The sequence below is a fragment of the Takifugu flavidus genome, chromosome 9 (genome assembly GCF_003711565.1).
Source record: "Takifugu flavidus isolate HTHZ2018 chromosome 9, ASM371156v2, whole genome shotgun sequence".
NCBI classification, from domain to species: domain Eukaryota; kingdom Metazoa; phylum Chordata; class Actinopteri; order Tetraodontiformes; family Tetraodontidae; genus Takifugu; species Takifugu flavidus.
This window is the reverse complement of record NC_079528.1, coordinates 11,650,378-11,671,478: the sequence shown is the minus strand read 5'-3', so window position 1 is coordinate 11,671,478 and position 21,101 is coordinate 11,650,378. Positions and strand designations below refer to the sequence as shown.

General features: G+C 42.5%; 3 protein-coding genes across 7 annotated transcripts; 2 read left to right on the top strand and 1 right to left on the bottom strand.

The window, feature by feature from the left end:
* The first annotated feature begins 96 nt into the window (after positions 1-96).
* Positions 97-10,403, top strand: ganabb (glucosidase II alpha subunit b). 4 transcript variants are annotated; one of them, XM_057044031.1, is made up of 25 exons: positions 97-307; positions 1,836-1,937; positions 2,053-2,161; positions 2,361-2,488; positions 2,659-2,838; positions 2,994-3,059; positions 4,268-4,325; positions 4,420-4,498; positions 4,578-4,674; positions 4,782-4,962; positions 5,047-5,200; positions 5,309-5,544; positions 5,891-6,017; positions 6,135-6,214; positions 6,332-6,472; positions 6,611-6,707; positions 7,059-7,160; positions 7,336-7,579; positions 7,663-7,727; positions 7,801-7,877; positions 7,989-8,063; positions 8,163-8,276; positions 8,387-8,496; positions 8,900-9,000; positions 9,115-10,403. In XM_057044031.1, the coding sequence occupies exons 1-25, from the start codon at positions 288-290 to the stop codon at positions 9,222-9,224; spliced, it is 2,853 nt and encodes a 950-aa protein (XP_056900011.1). In that variant the 5' UTR covers positions 97-287; the 3' UTR covers positions 9,225-10,403. The 4 variants fall into 4 exon arrangements, with proteins under 4 accessions (XP_056900011.1, XP_056900010.1, XP_056900013.1 ...); XM_057044030.1 differs by lacking the exon at positions 97-307 and adding an exon at positions 384-421; XM_057044032.1 differs by lacking the exon at positions 97-307 and adding an exon at positions 603-622.
* Positions 10,404-10,749: 346 nt separating this feature from the next.
* On the top strand, positions 10,750-15,723 carry si:ch211-114c17.1 (pre-mRNA-processing factor 39). Of its 2 annotated transcripts, none has more exons than XM_057044036.1 (15): positions 10,750-10,857; positions 11,442-11,692; positions 11,858-11,983; positions 12,073-12,191; positions 12,288-12,455; positions 12,593-12,773; positions 12,852-12,956; positions 13,408-13,525; positions 13,604-13,758; positions 13,844-13,970; positions 14,146-14,417; positions 14,534-14,718; positions 14,836-14,910; positions 14,980-15,145; positions 15,235-15,723. In XM_057044036.1, exons 1-15 carry the CDS (start codon positions 10,800-10,802, stop codon positions 15,301-15,303), a joined length of 2,175 nt encoding a protein of 724 aa, XP_056900016.1. In that variant the 5' UTR covers positions 10,750-10,799; the 3' UTR covers positions 15,304-15,723. The 2 variants fall into 2 exon arrangements, with proteins under 2 accessions (XP_056900016.1, XP_056900014.1); XM_057044034.1 differs by having other exon boundaries at positions 15,232-15,723.
* Positions 15,724-16,204: 481 nt separating this feature from the next.
* Positions 16,205-19,085, bottom strand: ubxn1 (UBX domain protein 1). The gene is made up of 10 exons (XM_057044037.1): positions 19,007-19,085; positions 18,461-18,525; positions 18,314-18,367; positions 18,095-18,222; positions 17,659-17,737; positions 17,295-17,486; positions 17,107-17,158; positions 16,889-17,017; positions 16,594-16,777; positions 16,205-16,496 (listed from the first exon to the last, which is right to left on the bottom strand). The coding sequence occupies exons 2-10, from the start codon at positions 18,517-18,519 to the stop codon at positions 16,456-16,458; spliced, it is 918 nt and encodes a 305-aa protein (XP_056900017.1). The 5' UTR covers positions 18,520-18,525; positions 19,007-19,085; the 3' UTR covers positions 16,205-16,455.
* Positions 19,086-21,101: the final 2,016 nt, after the last annotated feature.

Here is a 21,101-nt window from a genome sequence, read left to right as displayed (position 1 = left end):
GACTGACGATGACGTGTCCACACCGGAAGTGATTCAAATTATGATAGTCCATATTTATATGAAGTTCACTCAATCCTGTTTTATTGTCGGTTGGGGTCCAGTTGTAGAAGGGCGGTTCTCCTAAAATCCGTAACGTGGATTTGTACGATTTGGATATTTTCGATTAAATGAACAATTGATTGCGAGAAAACATATTTTATTGTATTCTTGAACAGGGACTCTGACTGCTTTATACGATCTTTGTTGCGGACGGAAAGAGGTGGGGCCAAAGCCGGAGCACAAGCAAGATGGCCGCCGTTGCTGAGAGGTAAGACAAAGCCCCTCTGCTGTCTCATTTTATTGATATTGTGAATTAAATTATTTAGCATTTGTGCGTTGAAGAGGAAGTGTCTGTCCACATGGATGTGCGCCTTCTACATGTGTAAGAAAACCCTCACATGGCTTGTAAAAAATCCCGACAGAATATCCGTATTTGAACGATCGAGATTGTCAACCAATTGAATTGGCAGCTTGGCAGGATGTTCCTCTTATTACCGCTACGAGCAAGGTTAGCTAGCGGGACATCCTCGTCCTAAAGGGTGTCCCAGCGACAGGAGAGTCTCGGGACAGTCCTGACATCCCGGTAAAAAAATAAAGGATTGTAAATGTTAAAACTGCGGAAGATTTGTCAGACTCCTTTCCTCGTAATTACCAATGACTGTCAGCTAACTTTAGCCTACTTTAGCTGCTGCGCTACTCTGACGCTTCATTCAGATCGCCGATAAATGTGAATTTAAATAGTCATTTTTTTCTGTCCCAACAACGTCCATCGGTGTGTCGTCGCCCAGGATGCAGCTCGTCCGCGTTTAAACGTCAAGTCGGATCGACTTTGTTAGTGAATCGGATTCGTCCGTTCGAAGTATTTTAAGGGGATTAGAATTCACGGATGAAATGATCCTTGTACTAATAAGTCTGTTTTGGCTGTTGTGTAGATATAATGACAAAATAGTCCTTGCAAGCGAATAATGTTTGACATCCATTTTGTTTTGCTGTGGGCGCGTTTGAAAACCAGATTTGCAGCATCATTTTCATATATTTCCTGCTGCCACCTTTGTCTTCAAACATTTTGGTAACCAGGAATTGATGTCTTTAACACCATTGAACAGGTTTATGTGCTAAAAACGAAATATTCAGCTATGGTTGATGTTGGTATACTGTGCAGACGTTATATCATTATTTTTCTATAAACAAATATAGTTGTCACCCGCAATTTTCAGTGCCAAACTCTCAATGCAAATGCATATGTGCCATTAATTGCTTCAATTTTACAGGAACTATCGGAAGTAGACTGTGTTAATATTTTAGTAGACAAAACAAATTGATCCGCCCTGCACAACTTTCAAGATGTGATGTGTACATAGCCCAAAAGCTACCTGCCCAAAAGATCACAATATGGGGAAATAGACATACCTGCGGCAAAATGAGTTTTTGTGTTAATATTAGTAAGTCATTACACTGAATGAAAACACAGAAGACAGATTTATTTATACAGACGCCACAGTCCTGTTTGCTCGTTATAGGCCTGCAGCAGGATGACGGGTGCTTCTTCTGATCTTTCCTGGCTTTGCCCTTCAGTTCAGAAACCCTTTTTAGCCCCGAAGAGCGATCAAAGTGCAGCCATTTGTTTGCCTTTGTTCTGTGTAAGATTAACTCCTGTACATTTGGTGCAGTATAGGCGAGGGTGCTTATTAATATTGCTTCAAGACCAGTGTTCCACATGTGGGTCGATGATTTTACGGATTACTGTTAAGTAGCCTTAAGCATGTTAAGTTTAGGTTGTCTTTACGTCTTTGCAGAATGGCACCTATTATGGTGCTTTGGCTGGCCCTGTGCCTCACTGGGACGTGGGCTGTGGAAAAAAGCAACTTCAAGACCTGTGATCAGAGTGCCTTCTGCAAGTAAGTGCACAATGGGAAGAGAACCTATCATTTCATTATCCACCCCATAACACGGCACAATATGGTAGAAAAGAAACTCCACTTACATCCACTCTTAATGGCTTCCACTGAACAGGCGCCAGCGTGCGTTGATACCTGGCGAGTCTCCCTATAGAGCCCTGCTTGAGACCATGGAGCTGACCAACACCAGACTCACTTTGCAACTCATCAATGACAAAAACAAGGTAAATCTAATTTTAGTTTAGTTTACTGGACTAGGAAATAAAATTGGGACAAATCAAATTAAACCGAAAGGGACATGGTGCAGAAAAAGACCTTGCCTCAACAAAATTTGCAGCCTTTGTTGTGGAGATAATGAAATTCCCACTTCGGGCCCATCAGCTCCCACTCACTTCTGTCCATCTCTTTGTACTTGCCTCTCAGGTGCGTCTACTGCTGGAGCTTTACCGTCTCCAGGGAAACATGACGAGGGTGAAGATTAATGAGTTAAAGCCGCTGAAGCCTCGCTTCGAGGTCCCAGATGTACTCGTCAAGGAACCTACGACTGAGCCGTAAGCCTCCCAAAATGTTAATTACTCTCTCTGTGAGGTGGGCGTCGCCATGATTGTCGTTCACAATGAAAATGACTCAACCAGAAAATAAAAGTTACTGATTTTTCCATTTTCTTATCACTTGTATGAGCTGATTCCGCCTGTTAATGTTGTCCTTTGCTCTTCCTCAGCATGTCCCTCCTGTCTCAGGACGAGAACGGGGTGGTGCTCTCCTTAGGGGTGGAGTCTCAGAGGGTCATCCTCAGCGCCAGGCCCTTCCGTTTGGATATCATGGAAGGGCGAGAAGTGCTGATGTCACTCAACTCTCGTGGCCTGCTGGCTTTTGAGCACCTGAGGATACGCAAGGACACGTGAGAAAGCACACTTCCAGACACATATGCAAATACCAGCAGTGGCTCTTAATCCACACCGTCACTCTGTGAATGAGTTCTGTTTTTGTTCCCATGTTTGTTTTTGGGTATTGTCTCTGACTGGTTGTTCTGTCCTCTTCTTCCTATCGTCCTAGTTTCTCCTATAAAGTTACTAGCACAGTGGCTAGTGTGTGGGATAATGTCAAGAGGGTATTCTCTAGGTAAAAACTCTTAAGATTTGTGTGTGTTCTGTTCCTCCTGCCAATGCTGCCAGTAGTGAAAATGTTTAGGAGCTGCCATAACACCAAACACCGTTGTCCCTGATATAAATGTGGCTTAGCGATAGACCATGTGCATGTCTGACTTTAATTCCAGTCCAGAATTAAAATGGAAATTGAATTTCACCCTGATCACTGGAGATGAAGTGGCATCTGTGCCCACTGTAACACTGATTTACTTGTGCACTTGAGCCAATTGTACTGAATCCACTATAGTTTCAGATTTGAGCTGAACACTTGAGCTGTGTGAATTCATGTATTGAGAAAACGGCAGCCTGTGTGTCATGTGCAGTTAGCCTATTCCCCTCTTCCTCTAAATTCAGTTATGTTTGCACTTCTGTTAATGGTGATTGTTCTTCTTTTTCTTCCTTTTTATTAGAGGCCAGTTCTAAGGGTTTCTCAGGATTCACGATTCTCTGTTTACCTTTAGGCCATGTTGTGGAAGTCATTATGATTTAACAAAGTCTACAGCGAAAAGCTTGCCTGCAATGGTGAAATAACCTCATTATACTGGCATATTGACACTTGATGAATGGGCAGCCTTGAGATTTTGCTCCCTGGTTTGTTGTGTGGCTGAAGTGTTTAGTGTTGTGATATGTAGCTGCATGAAATCACCTGAAAATACTGAGGCAGTTTTGGAACCTTCTATATCTCTAAGACAGCGTGCACCCAACTCAGCCTGTTGCTTTTGTTACATAACCGCGTGATCATTACAGCGAACTGCAATCCTTTAGCATAATCGTCCCCATTTTCAGCGCTATTTGGCTTTCCACCGTTTGATGTTTAACTAGTCCTCTTTTAATGACGTCATCTCGTCGGAAAGCTGTTTTACCACAGATTACCGGTTTGTTCTTTTGGGTATAACGCCTCAAATGGTCTCGTTCCAGAATGAGAACTTGTGATTTGAGTCCCCTTGGCATTGATCCAAAATCATATTAAATCTTTTTTTTCCTTTCACAAAGTCAGTGTGGTCGGGATAATAGGAGCTATACTCTTTGTCTCCCCTTTTCTTTTTATCATAGTGTAATTTGACTCTTCATATAACATCGCTCATGAAAATATTGCTTTTCATTTGAACACAGCAACACAGTCTTGTCCCAATTTCCTCCCCTTTTTAACTTATCCTTCCATGTTTTTTCCCTGTTGATCAGTCAAGCAGACCCCGAGGCTGAGAAGAAAGACGAGGCTGAGCCAGCAGACCAGGCTGAGGTGCTGTGCTGTAGACCACTAAAGTGCTTTGGGTTCTTTTTGTCTTTCATTTAAACTTCTCGTCACACCTTTCATTCCTCTTCTTCCCAAACAGACTGCCAAAGAGGATGAAAAAGACGAGGAAGGGATGTGGGAGGAGACATTTAAAACGTTTGTAGACAGCAAACCCAACGGTCAGTTAAAACTCCCTCAAACAGATAATGTTGACAATCGTTACACTTATTCTGCCCTTCACGATATTTTCTCTTCCAGGTCCAACAGCGATTAGTTTAGACTTTTCTTTGCCAGGCGTTGAGCACGTCTATGGCATCCCCGAACATGCAGACACAGCCAGGCTCAAAACAACGGAGTGAGTATTTAAAAGGCTGAATCCAAATACAGCATGTAGATTTTCTAGTTTTTCCATCTTTGTGGATGTTTTGCCACCTGGAATCAAGCTCAAGTGTGTTCTTTCAGAAATGGAGATCCATATCGGCTCCACAACATGGATGTTTACAAGTACGAGCTGTATTCCCCCATGGCTCTGTATGGATCTGTCCCTCTCATAGTGGCGCACAACACCGAGAGGACAACGGGCATCTTCTGGCTCAATGCTGCCGAGACATGGGTGGACATTAGCTCCAACACGGCTGGGAAAGTGCGTCCTTTTTTCTTTAACAAATTAACATATATTCTTGCGCTGTATGTTGTCGTCCCCTCACTTGATTATGTTTCTCTCCAGACTGTGTTTGGGAAAATGCTAGATTATGTGCAGGGTTCAAACGAGAAGCCCCAGACAGACGTGCGTTGGATCTCTGAAAGTGGCATCATTGACGCCTTCATTCTGCTTGGACCCACACCTAAAGACCTCTTCGCTCAGTATGCCTCCCTCACAGGTTCGCAGATTGCTGAATTACCGTTTACATTGTTTCACATCAATTGTCCTGAATCGGCACGTTCCAACTTGAGTTATTTGTGATCCTTCTGTGTTTGTGATCCATCAGGAACACAATCCTTCCCTCCAATCTTTTCTCTGGGTTACCACCAGTGCCGCTGGAACTACAATGACCAGGAGGATGTGCAGGCGGTGGACGCAGGCTTTGATCAGCATGACATCCCTTATGACTATATCTGGCTCGACATCGAGCACACGGATGGAAAGCGCTACTTCTCCTGGGATCCACACAAATTTTCCTCACCAAAGGAAATGTTGCAGGGCCTCAAGGATAAGAAGCGCAAGGTACAAAAGGGCCACACCGCCCTTCCCCCAGATGTAGCACTGTTTATTTCTGTTTATTCCACTTCCTCACCTACGATCAAAGGCCGCATTGAAGTCAGATTTGTTACTCTCCCAAAATGATTAACGTCTTGGTCTTTTTTTCATTTTTGTAGCTGCATTTTAAGATTGACATACTTTCATTTGGTCATAGTCGTGTTTTTTCAGTTTCTAGACTCTTCGTAGTTGTATAACTCGGTCTACGGCCATAGGATGAATGTGGGCTGCAGTTTTACTTGCACATTTAGGGATACACACATTCTGCAGGTTTGTGATTGTATCTCCTTGATATTTTTGATGTTGTCACTAGCTGGTGGCCATTGTGGACCCTCATGTCAAAATAGAAAGCAGCTTCAAGCTCCATGATGAAATCCAGTCCCGGGATTTGTACGTGAAGAATAAAGATGGTGGAAACTATGAGGGCTGGTGTTGGCCCGGTAAGAGACTAAACATTGCAGCAAAATGGAAACCAAGCAGACCGATGTTAGGCATGTGAATGGGCATTGCACGCTTACATTCCTTCCTTTCTATTCTTTCATTCTGCCATCATTTAGGGAGCACCGGCTATCCTGACTTTGCCAATCCAGAGATGAGAGAGTTGTGGGCCCAAATGTTTGCTTATGATAAGTATGAGGTACGTTGCAATCACCGATAATGCTCGACTGCAAATGATGACATAATGTACCTGGTATCTGAGTGACTCATTAATTAAGCCTTTTATTAAAAATAATTTATCTGGTTTCTCTCTCAGGGTTCCATGGACAACCTGCATATCTGGAATGATATGAATGAACCTGCAGTCTTTAATGGGCCTGAGATCACAATGATCAAGGATGCAAAGCACGGAGAGTGGGAGCACCGGGATGTGCACAACTTGTATGGCTTCTATGTGGTCAGTGCGCACAATAAACCCACGGCTGTTTGAATAGCTCATATTATGTATAAATAGGAAATTCAGAGCCAGAGCTGTTCAGCTCAATCAGATGGAAATTACTACACTATTTTACTTAGTACTGTACGATTATTACAGCAAATGGCCACGGCAGAGGGTTTGATCCAAAGGTCAGGAGGAGTTGAACGACCATTTGTCCTGTCCAGATCCTTCTTTGCTGGGTCTCAGCGCTACGGTAGGCATTGAATTAGTAAATGTAATAATTAGACAGAATTAGAAATATTTCCAAAAGCAAGACTTGAGCAAAGGCAGCCTAAAGCCACATATGTCTGTTTAGGTTACTGCATAACAGTGGATAACTTGATCACCCTGGATTACCTATTAATGTTGCAAATATGCCTCTGAGAGTTCTTTTGCTATATGGCACCAACTTCTGTTTTTGGACCTGTGGAAATTAGAAAGTGTGTGTGGTGTTTTATGTAACTTGGGAGCCACTGAGAGAACTCTTTACTGACAGATTTCCAAATCTAAAGCTGTGAGAGTACCGACGCCCCCCTTCAGCATTAAAGGGTCTGTGTCTCTCTAGGTGCCGTATGGACAGGAGATAACATTGCCGAGTGGGAACACCTGAAGATCTCGCTCCCCATGTGTCTGAGCTTGAGCTTGACTGGAATTGCTTTCTGTGGTTGTGAGTATTATAAAGTCTCTAATCTGCTGTCGTGCTGGCCAGTAAAAAAAATAAAAAATAACAAACCATGCTGACACTTTTTCAATGAAATGCTGATCTTTGCCAGTTAGCTGCAGGCCACTTTCTTTAAAGGTGGAGGAGCTAAACTGTTCACTGTGATCCTTCTCTCTTGCAGCTGATGTCGGTGGCTTCTTCAACGCTCCAGGCACGGAGCTGCTGGTGCGTTGGTACCAGGCTGGTTCTTTCATGCCTTTCTTTAGATCCCACGCCCACATGGACACACCCCGCCGTGAGCCCTGGCTGCACGGTCTCGACAACACCAACCTGATCCGTGACATTGTACGACAGCGCTACACCTTCCTGCCCTTCTGGTACCAACAGTTCTACCACTCTCACAAGACGGGCGAGCCCATCATGAGGTGAGTAATGGAAATCTTATTTCTCTTTCCTTTATCCTCTTTGCCTAAAGGGATATTACTCATTTGGGGTGTTTCTGTCGCAGAATGCTGTGGCTACATTATCCAAAGGAAACTGCAACGTTTGCCATCGATGATGAGTTCTTGATCGGTGAGGCGTCAAACTTTGTAGATGAATTTTGCAGGGAGATTATCGGACTCGCTAACTTGGATGTATTTTACAGGTAAAGACTTGTTGGTTCATCCAGTTACTGAGGAGGGAGCGACGAGTGTTACTGCTTATCTGCCTGGCAAAGATGAGGTAAGGCTGCACTCACTGCAGCTTTCAGGTGTTAAATTGCTGTTTTTACAGTGCAGCATCATCTGCCTTTGTATAGTCTTGCAATAAAGAGTGTATTTTCTTTGCTTTCAGGTTTGGTATGACATCCACACCTTCAAGAAGCACAATGGAGGACAGAATCTTTACATTCCTGTTACTATTAGCTCTGTAAGCTGTCTGCTGCTGATATTCATACATTTTTTAAAGTCTGCTTGAGAATCATTGTGTAGCCCCATCCTGTATTCATCTGAACTGTTGTCTTTCCAGATTCCTGTGTTCCAGCGTGGCGGTTCTATTATTCCGAAGAAGCTTCGAGTTCGTCGGTCTTCTACCTGCATGGAGCATGACCCTTACACTCTATATGTGGCTCTTGGTAACCAGGTAACTCAGCTGTACAGTGGCTGATAAACACTACTGTCTTTCTGCTGTGTTCCCTGTTTGCTTTGGACAAGTGGCAGCATCCAGTCTAAGTTTAGATCTTTGTCTGACAGAACACTGCTGAAGGGGAGATCTACATCGATGATGGATACACCTTTAACTATGAAAAGAAGGAGTTTATCCACAGAAAGATCTCGATGGCAAACAACATCATCTCTTCCATGTGAGTGACTATTCTCTTCCAGCCCAGTCGGAACCCCTGAGAGTTACATTCAGCTTTGATCTAGGCTTTGGGCAAAATAGAGTTTATATTTACACAATCCCTTCCAAAGTCCAAGCAGCCATATAAACCAAATAAAACTAGAATAACCTCTCATCTCTGTAATGGTATCATCATCGTGCTTTGCTCCATTTCCCACCCCAAAAACGAACATGAAAACCCTGTTTTAAATCCCACCAAAGCTGAATTTCTTCACATCCGAGTCTGAAAAGCTTTTCATACAAGTCCATGTGTCCTGAGAATAGGACTGGTGGACTAAACAACTCTGTTGTGCAACTGTGTAATGTAATATTTTAAAAACTTGGAATCATAATGTGTGTAAAATAATTATGTGTTTGGACTTCAGTAACCTGGCTCATGATGCCCACTTCACCACCCAGTCATGGATTGAGCGTGTTGTTATCATTGGAGCCACTAAACCCAGTAAAGTTACCCTGAAGGCTGCGGGTAAGTGTGTGAAATATTCACTCATACTATTAAGACATTTTTTACAATCATTTCCAAGAATCACAAATGAAATGCTCCTTTTTCTGTGGTACTGACTTGTTCTTTTGTCTGCAGGTGGGCAGGAGAGCAAGCTGGACTTTGAGTTTGATGCGTCTGTGTCGCTGTTGACCATCCGCAAGCCCGGCGTGAACGCAGGGGAAGACTGGACCATCACGCTCAAGTAACATTAGAGGCAGGAGAAAAACAACTGAAGATGATAGAAAAAGAAGCAAAAATGATATACCTGAAACAAGACAGCATGATGGACACAGAGGATGTGAACATAATGCACATACACGCAGAAACCTACACAGGCTCCATAATAACTTTTATGTCCCCCTTGTGTTCAGTCACTCAGCAGCACCTGAACATACCAGAGTAATCACGTCACTTTAACAATGTTTTGAAGTTGAGGAAACAATGTTTTTGTTTGGTTAGATTTTGTTTTGTTTTTTTTTAAATCCACTTGAATTGTTCATTTAAATCTGCCTATGGAGGCAGCCTGGTTTCCAGTATGTGTTTTGTTTTTTTTATTGTTATTTTGCAGGTTAAACTGAGGATTCACTTTACAAATTCAGACCAACCTGTCATCATTCCATTCCTCTTTCAATTCAAGTACCTAAATTGGCAATGAGTATTAAAACCGTGCCATGTTTAAGAAACTCTGTGTGCAGTTGTGTCCCATTACTGGTGCAATTCAACTGCTGTACTTCATTTCTGAATGCCACAAAAGGTAGGAATTTCTTTTTTCCCATTTAATTTTGGTTAAGTCCCAATCTCTTTGTGTCCATCGAAGTTGCTTCACACACACACATTTACTGTGTGTGAAAACAGAGAGATGGAACTGTCCATTGCTTTTGTGAACAAACTTTTGAAATGGGGAATCACTCCAGGAGGCTGAAACTGTAATGCTTGTGCATCACACCCTGTCTACACTGCTTCCTTGTTTTATGTCCTTTAGTTCAGCATTGACTAGGTTATTTTTAATGCACTTGAAAAATTGTGAAGAATGTTTAAAGTAAAGTTTCATGTTTTACGAGATGTTAGTAGTTGTGTAGGACCATCCATGATTTCTAGCCACTTATTTGTATCTGAAGAACAGAAACAAGAATATAAACCCTAAATAAAATTGAGCAGTTGTGGATATTCACAGGGTTCTCTCCAGACTCTGGCTTATTTCCTAACTAATCAAATCAGAGGATCTTTTATGTTTGCTGTTTTGGGTTTGTCTCCACAGTCGCTGTTATGATCAAGGACCTGGGTCAATGCAAATCTCAATTTTCAGCTGTCATTCAGTGCTGTCAGACGTACTTTGGGAAAAGAGACCAAGAAAAAATAAACTTGACCAAATAATTAAAAAACAACTCATGGTCTAGTGGTCTTTTTTTAATAATCATTTTTTCCACAAAGCAATCACAGCAGCATCTAGTTATCCATAAAACTGCTGAGATATTTTCTGTGACCTTGTGGTTGCCAAATGTTCAAGTGCCCCTCATATATCTTGTTAAGTGTTTCTGAGGCTTTTGTTGATACAGACAGTATATCAGAAATGTCTTCAAATTAAAGAAATGGACCAACGATACTGAACCAACATTTCTCTTATGAAGCTCCAAATCTTTTACGATATTTTTTTGCAAGTTAGAAGTTTGCGGGAAAAAAAAACCATTTTTCTCTCCAAATAGATTGTCAGTTTTTTTATTATCAGCTGTTTTCTGTGTGTTTTGTCGCGGGAAAATGACGTAAGCGCGACGCTTTCCAATATGGCAGCAGAAGGTTGTGAGGAGATGAGCGGCAATGGAGAGCTTGAAGACTCTTCGGGTAGCTTTATTTTCGTTCACACGTTTCAAATTTGTAGTCGTGTTACCGTGTGTGCATCGTTTCGTTTTTACTCGGTCTTCAAACATTTTGAATCGTTTTCCTGATGAAAGTGTTGTGAAGGAAATGATGGCGAGCTAAGCTAGGCTAGCGTATTAAGAGTTAACAACGAGCCCATGCTGTAAAACAACCACCTCTTGTGGTTTGTGCAAGTATGGTGAATTAATAATTGTAGCAAATAAACTAGATTCACAAAATCTATTATCAAACTCCACCTAACCCCAACCGGTCAAAGCCTTCAATGAATGAAACGTGCCTCTGCACGTCTAATGCGATGGTATAAGCAACAACAAAACCCCCAAATTAAGGTTTTTATTGTCTTCGGTGTTACAGTCATGTGAATTACGCAGTGCGATTGTTTCTGTGTAAGTACTTTAAATGCTCAATGCTAAAATAACAACAAATTTACAGAGTCTAGTGGAAGAAGAAAGGTTGAAGTGTTGAAGTTGCCATTAGAAACACCTGTTTTTCAGTTTAAGTGCTCAGCATTAAACAGAAATGCTGTGCTTTAATCCCTAACCTTTTAGCCATGGAGATGTCTGAAGTTGCTGAAGCCCCTCTTACTGGAACGGAAGAAATGTCAGAGAAAAATGGAACTGCCACGGAGGTTCCTGAGGCCCCTGTCTGTGCGGAGCCTGATTCTGTCTCCACACACCTAGCTGCAGAGGACGTGGACAAAGGACTACCTGCTGACTTTGAACGTTTGTGGACGGCTGCCAATGACAATCCTCAAGACTTCACAAGCTGGACTGACCTGCTGCAATACTGTGAGCAAGAGGTATGTCTATAGAGAAAAAGAGTGACTTTATTATTTTCTGAGCCATGTAGAAGGTAAAAATGTAAACATTACTGTCTGCAGGTTATGCCCGTCTTTTTAGTCTTTACCTCCTGTGAGGAAACATGTCATTTAGCCACTTGTTCATCTTTCTTTTCTCCTGTATAGGGGAACATCACTGCGTCACGCAGAGCACTAGAGAGCTTCCTGGTGCGCTACCCACTTTGCTACGGCTACTGGAAGAAATTTGCTGATATTGAGCGCCGAGCTGGATACAACGATAGAGCAGAGCAGGTAAAGAGGAGAGCGTTTGATTAACTTGTAGTAAGGTTTTTCATCAGTTACCTATCAGCAAAGATTGAAGGTGCGTTGTGTCGGCCCAGGTGTGTGTTCAGGGTCTGCAGGTAATCCCGCTCAGTGTCGATCTGTGGATCCACTATATCAATCTGCTGCTGGGAACACTCGATATGAACCTGCCTGAGTCGCCCCCACGGATTCGCGGGTAGACCATCATATATCTTTTACATTATATGATAGAGACAATTAAAGTGAAATACAAAAAATATTCCTTTAATAAAATGTATTTCTTGTATTTCAGTGTGTTTGAGGATGCAGTCCGGGCAGCAGGTCTGGACTTCCACTCAGACCGGCTTTGGGATCTTTATGTTGAGTGGGAAAAAGAGCAGGGAAACATGAGGAATGCCACCGCTGTCCTGGACAGGGTCCTCAAAGTTCCCACTCAGCTCTACAACACTCACTATGACAAGTACGTTGAGTCTTTCTTCAGTTTTGATTATGCATTACTGATGCTTGTTGATTCTACCTATTTCATATATAGATAAAATTATGCAGCTGTGTTTCTTGCTGATGAGTTGCTTCCTGCTCTGCCTCCTGCTCCATCAGGTTTAAAGAACACCTGAACAACAATGAGCCTAAAGAGATCCTTTCTCCAGAGGAGTATGAGGAGCTGAGGGCATCATGCCGGCAAAGCCAGAAGGCCGACTGTGCTGAACAAACACAGGAGGAGAAGCAAGAGACGCCACCCGGGGAGGAAAAGCCCACCACCCCTGAGGGCCTGGACACGGTAAGAATCAATGTCTGTACTACTGGGGTTTAACTTAGGTTGTTCTTTTTTTGGGGTAATTCTGCTTCCCGCTTTTAGGAGGAATTGAAGCAGAAGATCAGGGAAAAAGTGTCGCTTCAGAGGGAAAAGGTGTACCAAGAAAATGAGGACGAGGTCCGCAAGAGATGGCACTATGAAGATGCTGTGAGTGTTCAGCTCTCTGCTCCAATTTGGTTGTTTCTCCTCAGATTTCTTGTAATTTATCTCCCTCCCTATAAATCTCTTTCTTTCACTTTGTCACTTTGGATATTCTTTCACTGTCCTAACATAAGTAGTATGAGTAAGCAAAGTTATAAACTTAAAACAATGAGAAAATCAAAAGCACATAAAGTCTCTTTCAATTACAAAACCACCAAGTGTCTGGAGCATGAATTAAATTCAAGGCACTGATATAGTAACAGGCTAATGAAACATAAAAATATTATTTTAAATGTTTTATTTGGAGTCTTTGTTTTAAATTATTCTCCTGTATCATTCCTCCTTTAAACAACCCCATAAGTGTCTGGAAGAACTGAAGAGAACATTGAAACGAATCAAATACATCCTTCATTTGATTTGACCACCACGTGAGAGCATGCTCTGCTATGACCTGTAGATCAAACGTCCATACTTCCATGTTAAGCCACTGGACCACCTCCAGCTGCAGGCCTGGCACTCCTATCTGGACTGGGAGATTGCCGAGCTGAACAAAGACGCTAGTCAGTCCAGTCAAGGTAAAAACAAGAGCTTTGGTCCTGAATTTAATCCCAGCACATGAACACAGAAGTCCTTATCTGTCCGTCCTCTGATAGAGGCACAACAGTCATCCACAGAGGAGTCGGAGCCTACAGCCCAGCCTCAGGAGCCATTAGAAGAGGTCACCGGTCACCGTGACGACCACAGGGTCCGCGTACTTTTTGAGCGCTGCCTCATTGCCTGTGCCCTGTATGAGGAGTTCTGGACCAGGGTAAATATAATAACTAATGCCAAAAACACCTGAAACCAACAGTGGTCACATTTGTATGTTTTATACACATTTTGTATGTGTCCAGTACACTCGGTACCTGGAGTCACACAATGTCGAGGAGGCGCGAGCGGTCTTTAAACGAGCCTGTGAGATCCACCTGACGCGCAGACCCAACATCTGCATGCAGTGGGCCACCTTCGAGGAGAGGCACGGTAGGACACACCACAGCCCCTCTGGTGCAGGTTAAATTGGAAACAGGAAACCCTTTACTGTGGCTTTACCGTATTTCTGAGTACATTTCCTCTGGAAGAACTTCCTCGTTCTTGAGACCCTGTTCTGGCTGCTCGTTCACTTATAACTGCCCTTTATTTCTTATTCCCCACTAAGGTAACTTGAGCGAGGCTCGACGGGTGTTGGAGACAATAGAGGAAACCGTGCCGGGGTTGGCTGTAGTCCGTCTGCGCAGGGTGGCTTTGGAGAGAAGAGCCGGCCAGCTGGAGCGATCGGAGGCTTTGCTGCAGGAGGCTGTGGCTGGATCCAAAGAGAAGCCCACCTTACACGCCTTTTACTCTATAAAGCTGGCTCGTTTGCTGCTGAAACTGGGCAGGAACCCCAGCAAAGCCCGCACGGTCCTACAGGAGGCTTTAGAGATCAGTCCGGTCAGATCAAGATTTATTCTATTTCCAGCTCTTGAGCTGCATCACATACACATTGAATATCCCGTTCAGAGAGCTTCGCAACTAGGTTTCAATCCTTTCTTTTTTTCTTCCATTAGAATAATGATAAACTCCATATTAACCTGTTGGAGGTAGAAGTGTCAGGAGACACCTGGGCCTCTGATGAGGTGGTGCAGGAGTGTGTTACGCGAGCTCTGGCTGCTCCCCTCACCCCACAAACTAAGATCCTTCTGTCACAGAGAGGCCTCCAATTTGCTGAAGATTACAGCAACTCAATCCAGAGGTTAGAGCTCAACAGGGCGTCAGCCATTCTGGCAAATCCCTCAGAATATATGTTCCTAAAAGCTGGAGCCACGTTTCTTTTCTGGGGAATGATTGACTAGGTTCATGTCTGTTGCAGTGTTCTCTCTTTGTATGAAGGCCACCAGAAACTGCTGCAGGATCTGGGTGGAACAAAAAGAGGAGCAGAGAACGGGTGAGAGCCTGGCTCAAAGTTGTTCATGCACTGTTTTATATGGCTGATTAATGGCTGTCTGGGTTTTAGGGAGGAAGACGCAGAGAAACTCGGGAAAGGTGACGAAGATGCGGCTGTTGCTGTGTCTGCAGAAGCCTCGCAGACCATGCCTCAGGTCCCCATCACAACACCCCCTCCCCCGGTGACTGACATGAGCGGACAGGCTGCGTACGGGGGATACAGCAGCTGGTACCAGGTGGGCTCACACATATATGGTATAGACCAAAAATGTCAACAGACGTTTGACTTCTGTGTAACTTTTTATTCATTCTTTCTTTCCAGCAGCCCCAGTATGGCAACTATGGCTACCATAACACCTGGAACTACAACCAGGGTTATTATCCTACCAGCTAGGGGGGGCAACAGAGACTCTGACAGCTCACATGGGCACAGGAAGCAGTTTTATCTGATATGAACAAATGTCTCAGCTGAACAACAATCCCAGTGGTCCTGACACTCAAATACCGTCATTCTTTTGCCCCTCCAGAGTTACCTCAACGTCCTCCACCTGTGTGAATCAGATGCATATTATTTGTGATCGATGTAATCAATGTTCCTGCTGAAGGAAAAGCAGAAGGACGGCAGAAATATTGATGCTCATACAGTTTTCCATTTTATTCAGAAATATTTTTGTATTTCTTTGCAAGCTGACCCCTCCTCAAACTCCTTTGGGGTTGTTTCAGTGCTCAAAACATCCCTCAGACATTTTGTACCAATCCCAAATAGGATGTTTTTGTAATGTATATAAAAGTGTTTATAGTATGTCTCCGTGCAGCCGTTTGTGTGGCGTGTTTGTGCCTGTGACCGAGAAAAACGTTTGGATTTGTGGCAGAGAAGCTGTTCATTTCTACCGCACCAGTAGACTGAGAACATGAGACTTGAGGAGTTGCTGAAGGAAACCTTAATGGACTCTTCACATTGATGCAGAAGCAGCGATTCCAGCTTCACCCAGTTGGAACATGAAACTGAGCTTATGGCAGAAAAAGCATTAATAGAAGTGAAAAAACCTCACACTGATATTGTGCTGGATATTATGCATAGAAAACAGGTCTCTGGTCCATTTATCATAAATCCTGGATGTTTATTAATCTATTCTAGTTTTCTATGGGTAAATAAAATCCTAAATACAGTTAGACCAGTACAGCCAAGTAAGGTTGATTATTTTATGTAGATTCTTGTGTTTACACATGCATTATCAACACTTTAATTTATAAAAAAAAAAGATACAATGTCACAAAATCTGGAAGATCAGGTGTTGATTAAGAATCAAGAAGTGTTTAATGACAATGTGGCCGAATCCATCATAAACCAGTGGTTTGATTATTACACTGTCCATCAAATTTATTCTCTTAAGACGCCAAACCAGCCGCGGCCTACGAGTCCACATCCATTCACTTGACTGGTTTGAGTGAAACTAAAAGGTGGAAGGCCTGTCCCTGGATCAGTCTCCTCATGTTAATGTTGTGGAAGTGGTGAGGTAGGCTCACAGAGAGAATCCTGCTGATCTCACTTTTTAGCAACAACCAGAACAGCAGAAGGCACCAAACCTAAACGGGGATGAAAGGGACCAATTGAAGGTTGCTAGTGGGATCAGTCACCTCGACAGGCCAGGAAAGGAGAAGCCTTGTGTTCATCACTACTCACCCAGTTCTTTCAGAGGCTTCTCCATGTCCTGCTCAGTGTATACATGACGGGGGTAAGGTGAGAGCAGCGTGAAGTCCTGGCCCTCTGGCACGTTGCTGTTCATCTGCACGTAAACGCGCACCGCCGCTAAAGGTTCAAGAGCTTTAAAGACCGTAGTGATGGTGGAACCATCCAGCAGACGAACCTTTAAGAAAAACAAAAACCCAAGAAAAACATTTTTGACAGAACATTCTGAATACCAGCGACAGAATGTCACCAAACGCTCCCACTGCAGTAGTGTCAGGTGTGTGGTTACCTGTATCCTGGATTCATCGTACTCTTTCTTAGAGGGTGGAGGACCGTGACTTGTGGGAGATGAGGGGCTGGGCTGGCCAGGCTGAGGACATGTTGTTGCTGCCGCGCTCGGTTGCCCGCCGCCTCCAAACTAAGGCAAAAAAGGAATCTGATTCAACAGACGCTGCTGTAGAATGTGTTCAAGTGCACGGATGTGTGAACAGACAATGATTTGGTTACCTTTTGTGCTCTCTCCTCTCTGTCTCGTGCTATCTTGTCTTTAACCCTTTGCCTGACAGGAGTAAGGACGATGCACCGAGTTACGGACACGGAAAAAGGAGTGTTATATTTACCAACATTGGGCTTTTAATATAGTAGCATGCAGGGAGGTGATAAAAATTCTATTTTTTAAAAATTCTTTCTATTACCTTGCTAATTTTTCCTCCATCTTCTCTCTCCTGCGCAGCTCTGCCAGTTTTTTCATTTCATCATCCTGCAGCTTTTGGCGAACCTTCTGCAGCTCCTGGCCCTGCTTTCTCCTCTGTATTTCCCTCTCCAACTCCTCCTTCTGCTCTCGCTCTCTTCTCTCTGCCTGCTTCACTCGCATCAGCTCCTCCAGCCTAAAGAAACACAAGGGCTCCCTTTGCTTTACTGAGTTCCTTGAGTTACAAACATTTCTTCAACAAGATGGGCAAGGAAATAAACAAGTTCAGTGTTACATCTAAGTACCAAATTACAGGTATTGGTCACAAACGAGGACGGCGGGGATGCGTGGATGGTGCGCGTGCTGACCTTTTAACCTGCTCAAGTTTCTCCTCCTCAGTTAAAGGTGTCCTTGCACTTTCCTCACCATCGTTACCGCTGCCTTCACCTGTAACACAGCAATATCTGTCAGTAATAACTGAAGCAATACTTACACATGCAGCATAACAGCTGTATACATAAATCTGTCTCCATTATGTCACATGCCAGCTAATGTAACTACTGCACACTCACTCATAAAGAAAAATGATTTGTTGTGAGGTTATTTGTTTGCTTCTCTGTATGTTTACGTGAATTCAATGCCCCTGCTAAAAAAAGAGATGCCAACAATCTAAAGAATATTTGACATCAGATATCCATTAACTGGTTCATAACAAGTGTAGTCAAACAAGTCAAATACTGCTTGGTTAAAATTACATTTAGCTGTTTCCCTCCCCTGCTTCCAACAACACCAGTGCTCTCCGACCTTCAGCAGTGTCGGCCAGCGAGGGCTCTTCAGGAGCGGGTTTGGTTTCATCTTCTCCTCCCAGGACATTTTCTGCAGGTGGCACATAGGGTTCATCAATGCCTGGGTCCTCCTCGTGTTCCATTAACCTACAACGAGAACATCCCACACATTTGCATAAAGGACACGTGACCAGACTCGTCCAGACAGTTCTTCATTCAACAAGCCGCTCAGACTCACCAGTCCATGGCCTGTTCGATTCCCTGGTTTCCAGTATATGCAACGGCCTTTTCTCTGAAAATGTGAATAAACGACTTATTGCTTCATTCGCCGTCACTTCTAAAATCAGATTTCTAGTTCAAAAGAAATCCAAATGAGATCACTCACGCTCTGTTTCTGTCAAAGCCCATCTCCAACAGGCTCTCCAGAGTTGTTTGTTCAGACATTTTGATCTTAAACACATTGGACAGCGAGAAAGGAATTATTTAACGTATTTACACACTCAATACTACCTATGTCTTGAAACTGGAAGCATTGCTGGGAGGTGAAACAACTTATTATTGCAACTACTACAACCATAAAACCTCTTGTTTGGCCAAGTGTGGCATGATGGAGGTAACATTCTTTATTTTAAAAAAAAGCACGATAAGTTTAAACATTTATATTATATTATTACAACTAAGTTTCATGTTATATCTACTGCTCTGTGCTAAAAGTTGCAAAAACGTGGATAACAATCGAATTAGCCACAAAGGGAGCTAGCTGCTAGCCTTCCTATGGAAAGATTCAAATATCAAGCACAAATTCTCTGTGCCAGTTCAGTTCCAGATATCTGCTGTAACAAAGCGTGTGTATTATTTACTGTGTGTAATTTGCGTCCTAAAAGAAGCAATGCAGATTGACATTTTATTACAGCATTAGTTAGCTACTTACACATCAGCCAGCAGCGCTACAACACTACGGAAAGCCACATAGGACAAACCGCGCCGGGCGGTTTTCCTCATGGAACTCGATGCCCGAATTGTGGATAAAAATAATAAATGTATTAATAATGACTTTATTCTCGTTAATAATGAATATAATGTCTTAAATAATGACTTTATTGACGTTACTGATTACTTTAATCTGGTAAATATTATTTTTTTTCTTAATGTGGCCCTATAGCACATTTAAAAAAGAAAGAAACTACACATTAAAAGTAATTATTGATAGCCTACAAATGAACGTTGTAATGAACAGTGTACTGAGTTTTTAGTGTAGCTAAATAAAGTGCTAACATTGTGAAACTTATAGCATCCCTCTTATGCAGGTTTATTTTTTTCTATATAATGATTTAACTGGCTTAGTTCAGTATCTAAATTTTCAAGCGTTTCACTAAGCATTTGTTTTAACATCAGTGTAACCTAAATGTGAGAAACAGGGTTGAATAGTAATATAGGATGAGGTGTGAGGTCACATGGTTGGTCTTACTTATTGACTCTTATATGATTTAATATTGTCCTTGCATATCTGTTCAAACCACGCAGTTTGCTGACTTTTATTGGCAGGTCTGGTCTGTTACATATTTACAGTAAGTGTAATGATTAATTTTCTGGGTGCCTCTTGCAGTCTTAAGGAGCCGTCATTCACAAGTGCATCATTAAACAGGACAGCGAGCTGCCTCATACAGCTCAGCCTACTTTATTATTTCACTTGCTTTATCTCCCATATTTTACCTTTCATTCTGATTGTTATTTCTCACTTTGTTTTGTTTTCTCCCCCAAATCTCACTGAGTCAGATGTGCCTGTTCTGCAGTGGTTCGTCGGTAAGTATGAGCTTTTTATATGAAGTTCTATGTTGCTCAGAACATTCCAACAGCTGCCCCAAGGAGAGACCCCAGTTGGCTGTTGGACCTCACGATCTTTATGTCCATTGTGTGAGTTTAGGCCATTTGCTTTAATATGGTTAAATTAATATTAACTGACTTTGTTCTTTTTCTTTTTTAAAGGATGAGATAAATCAACTTTTACAAATGTTAAATCAATACACTAATACATTTATACTTTATTGAGCATTGGCCAGATAATTGTTGAATGTTGAACCTAAATAGTAAATTCTGGTTAAATTTTGTCTAAAGTTGTCTCTGTTAAACTGCTTCCGTGCAAAGATTTTGATTTTTTTTGTTTGTTGAGGAAACTACCTCTGCTTACACATTCACAGAGGACCTATAAAAGATATAACTGGATAAGTAAAGTTAAAGGAGACGAGAGGAGTGAAGGTCAGTGCTTCAATCACTTTATTGCTCTGTTCAGGGTAATAAATGGTCAAAGATCCATCAGGATAAGTTCAGAGAGATTCCTGGAAGATAATAAACTCAAGAAAATGATGTCTACTGTGCTTCAGCTAGTCTTAAAGCAATATAAATCTTAAACCATAACTTTTATTAATTAGGATCGACACCTGACCTCCTGGTTTCAGTGGACTTTGAATCCCTGATTTTATTCGTGTCAAAAGGGCGAGATGAACCCAAGAAACAATAAAGAACAAGACCAGATATGGTGAATTTCATCTTATTCCATCTTACTAGTGAAGTGTCACATAAGGCTCGGAAAAAGTGAGCTCAAAAGAAAGGTTTACATGTGATGCTCAGCCAGAGGAGGGCAGTATTGTTCCAGACTTGTCAAATAACAAATACGTTTTTACTTTGTTTTTATTTGGTTCACTGAATTTGGTTTTTCTGGAGTTTAAAAAACCTGACATCACCAAGCTGCTGACATGGACAGCACCACCACCGCCATGTCTGCGCATGCTGTTTATTTCTGTGGGTCTCACCAGCTGTAACAGCATCTCCATATGGAAAAAACCCTCTGGTTTCCAGTGGAGCTGCTGTTATCTATGGAGGGCCACCGCTTGTCTTCAGGAACCTGATTGGATGCAACGGTTTACACTTTGCCCTTCTGAATTCCCAGTTGTTGAAGTTGTACAGTCTGATATTTTTGTGCTGGTTGTTGTCCAGTTTGCCCCCCTGCCAATAAAATTAGACTTACA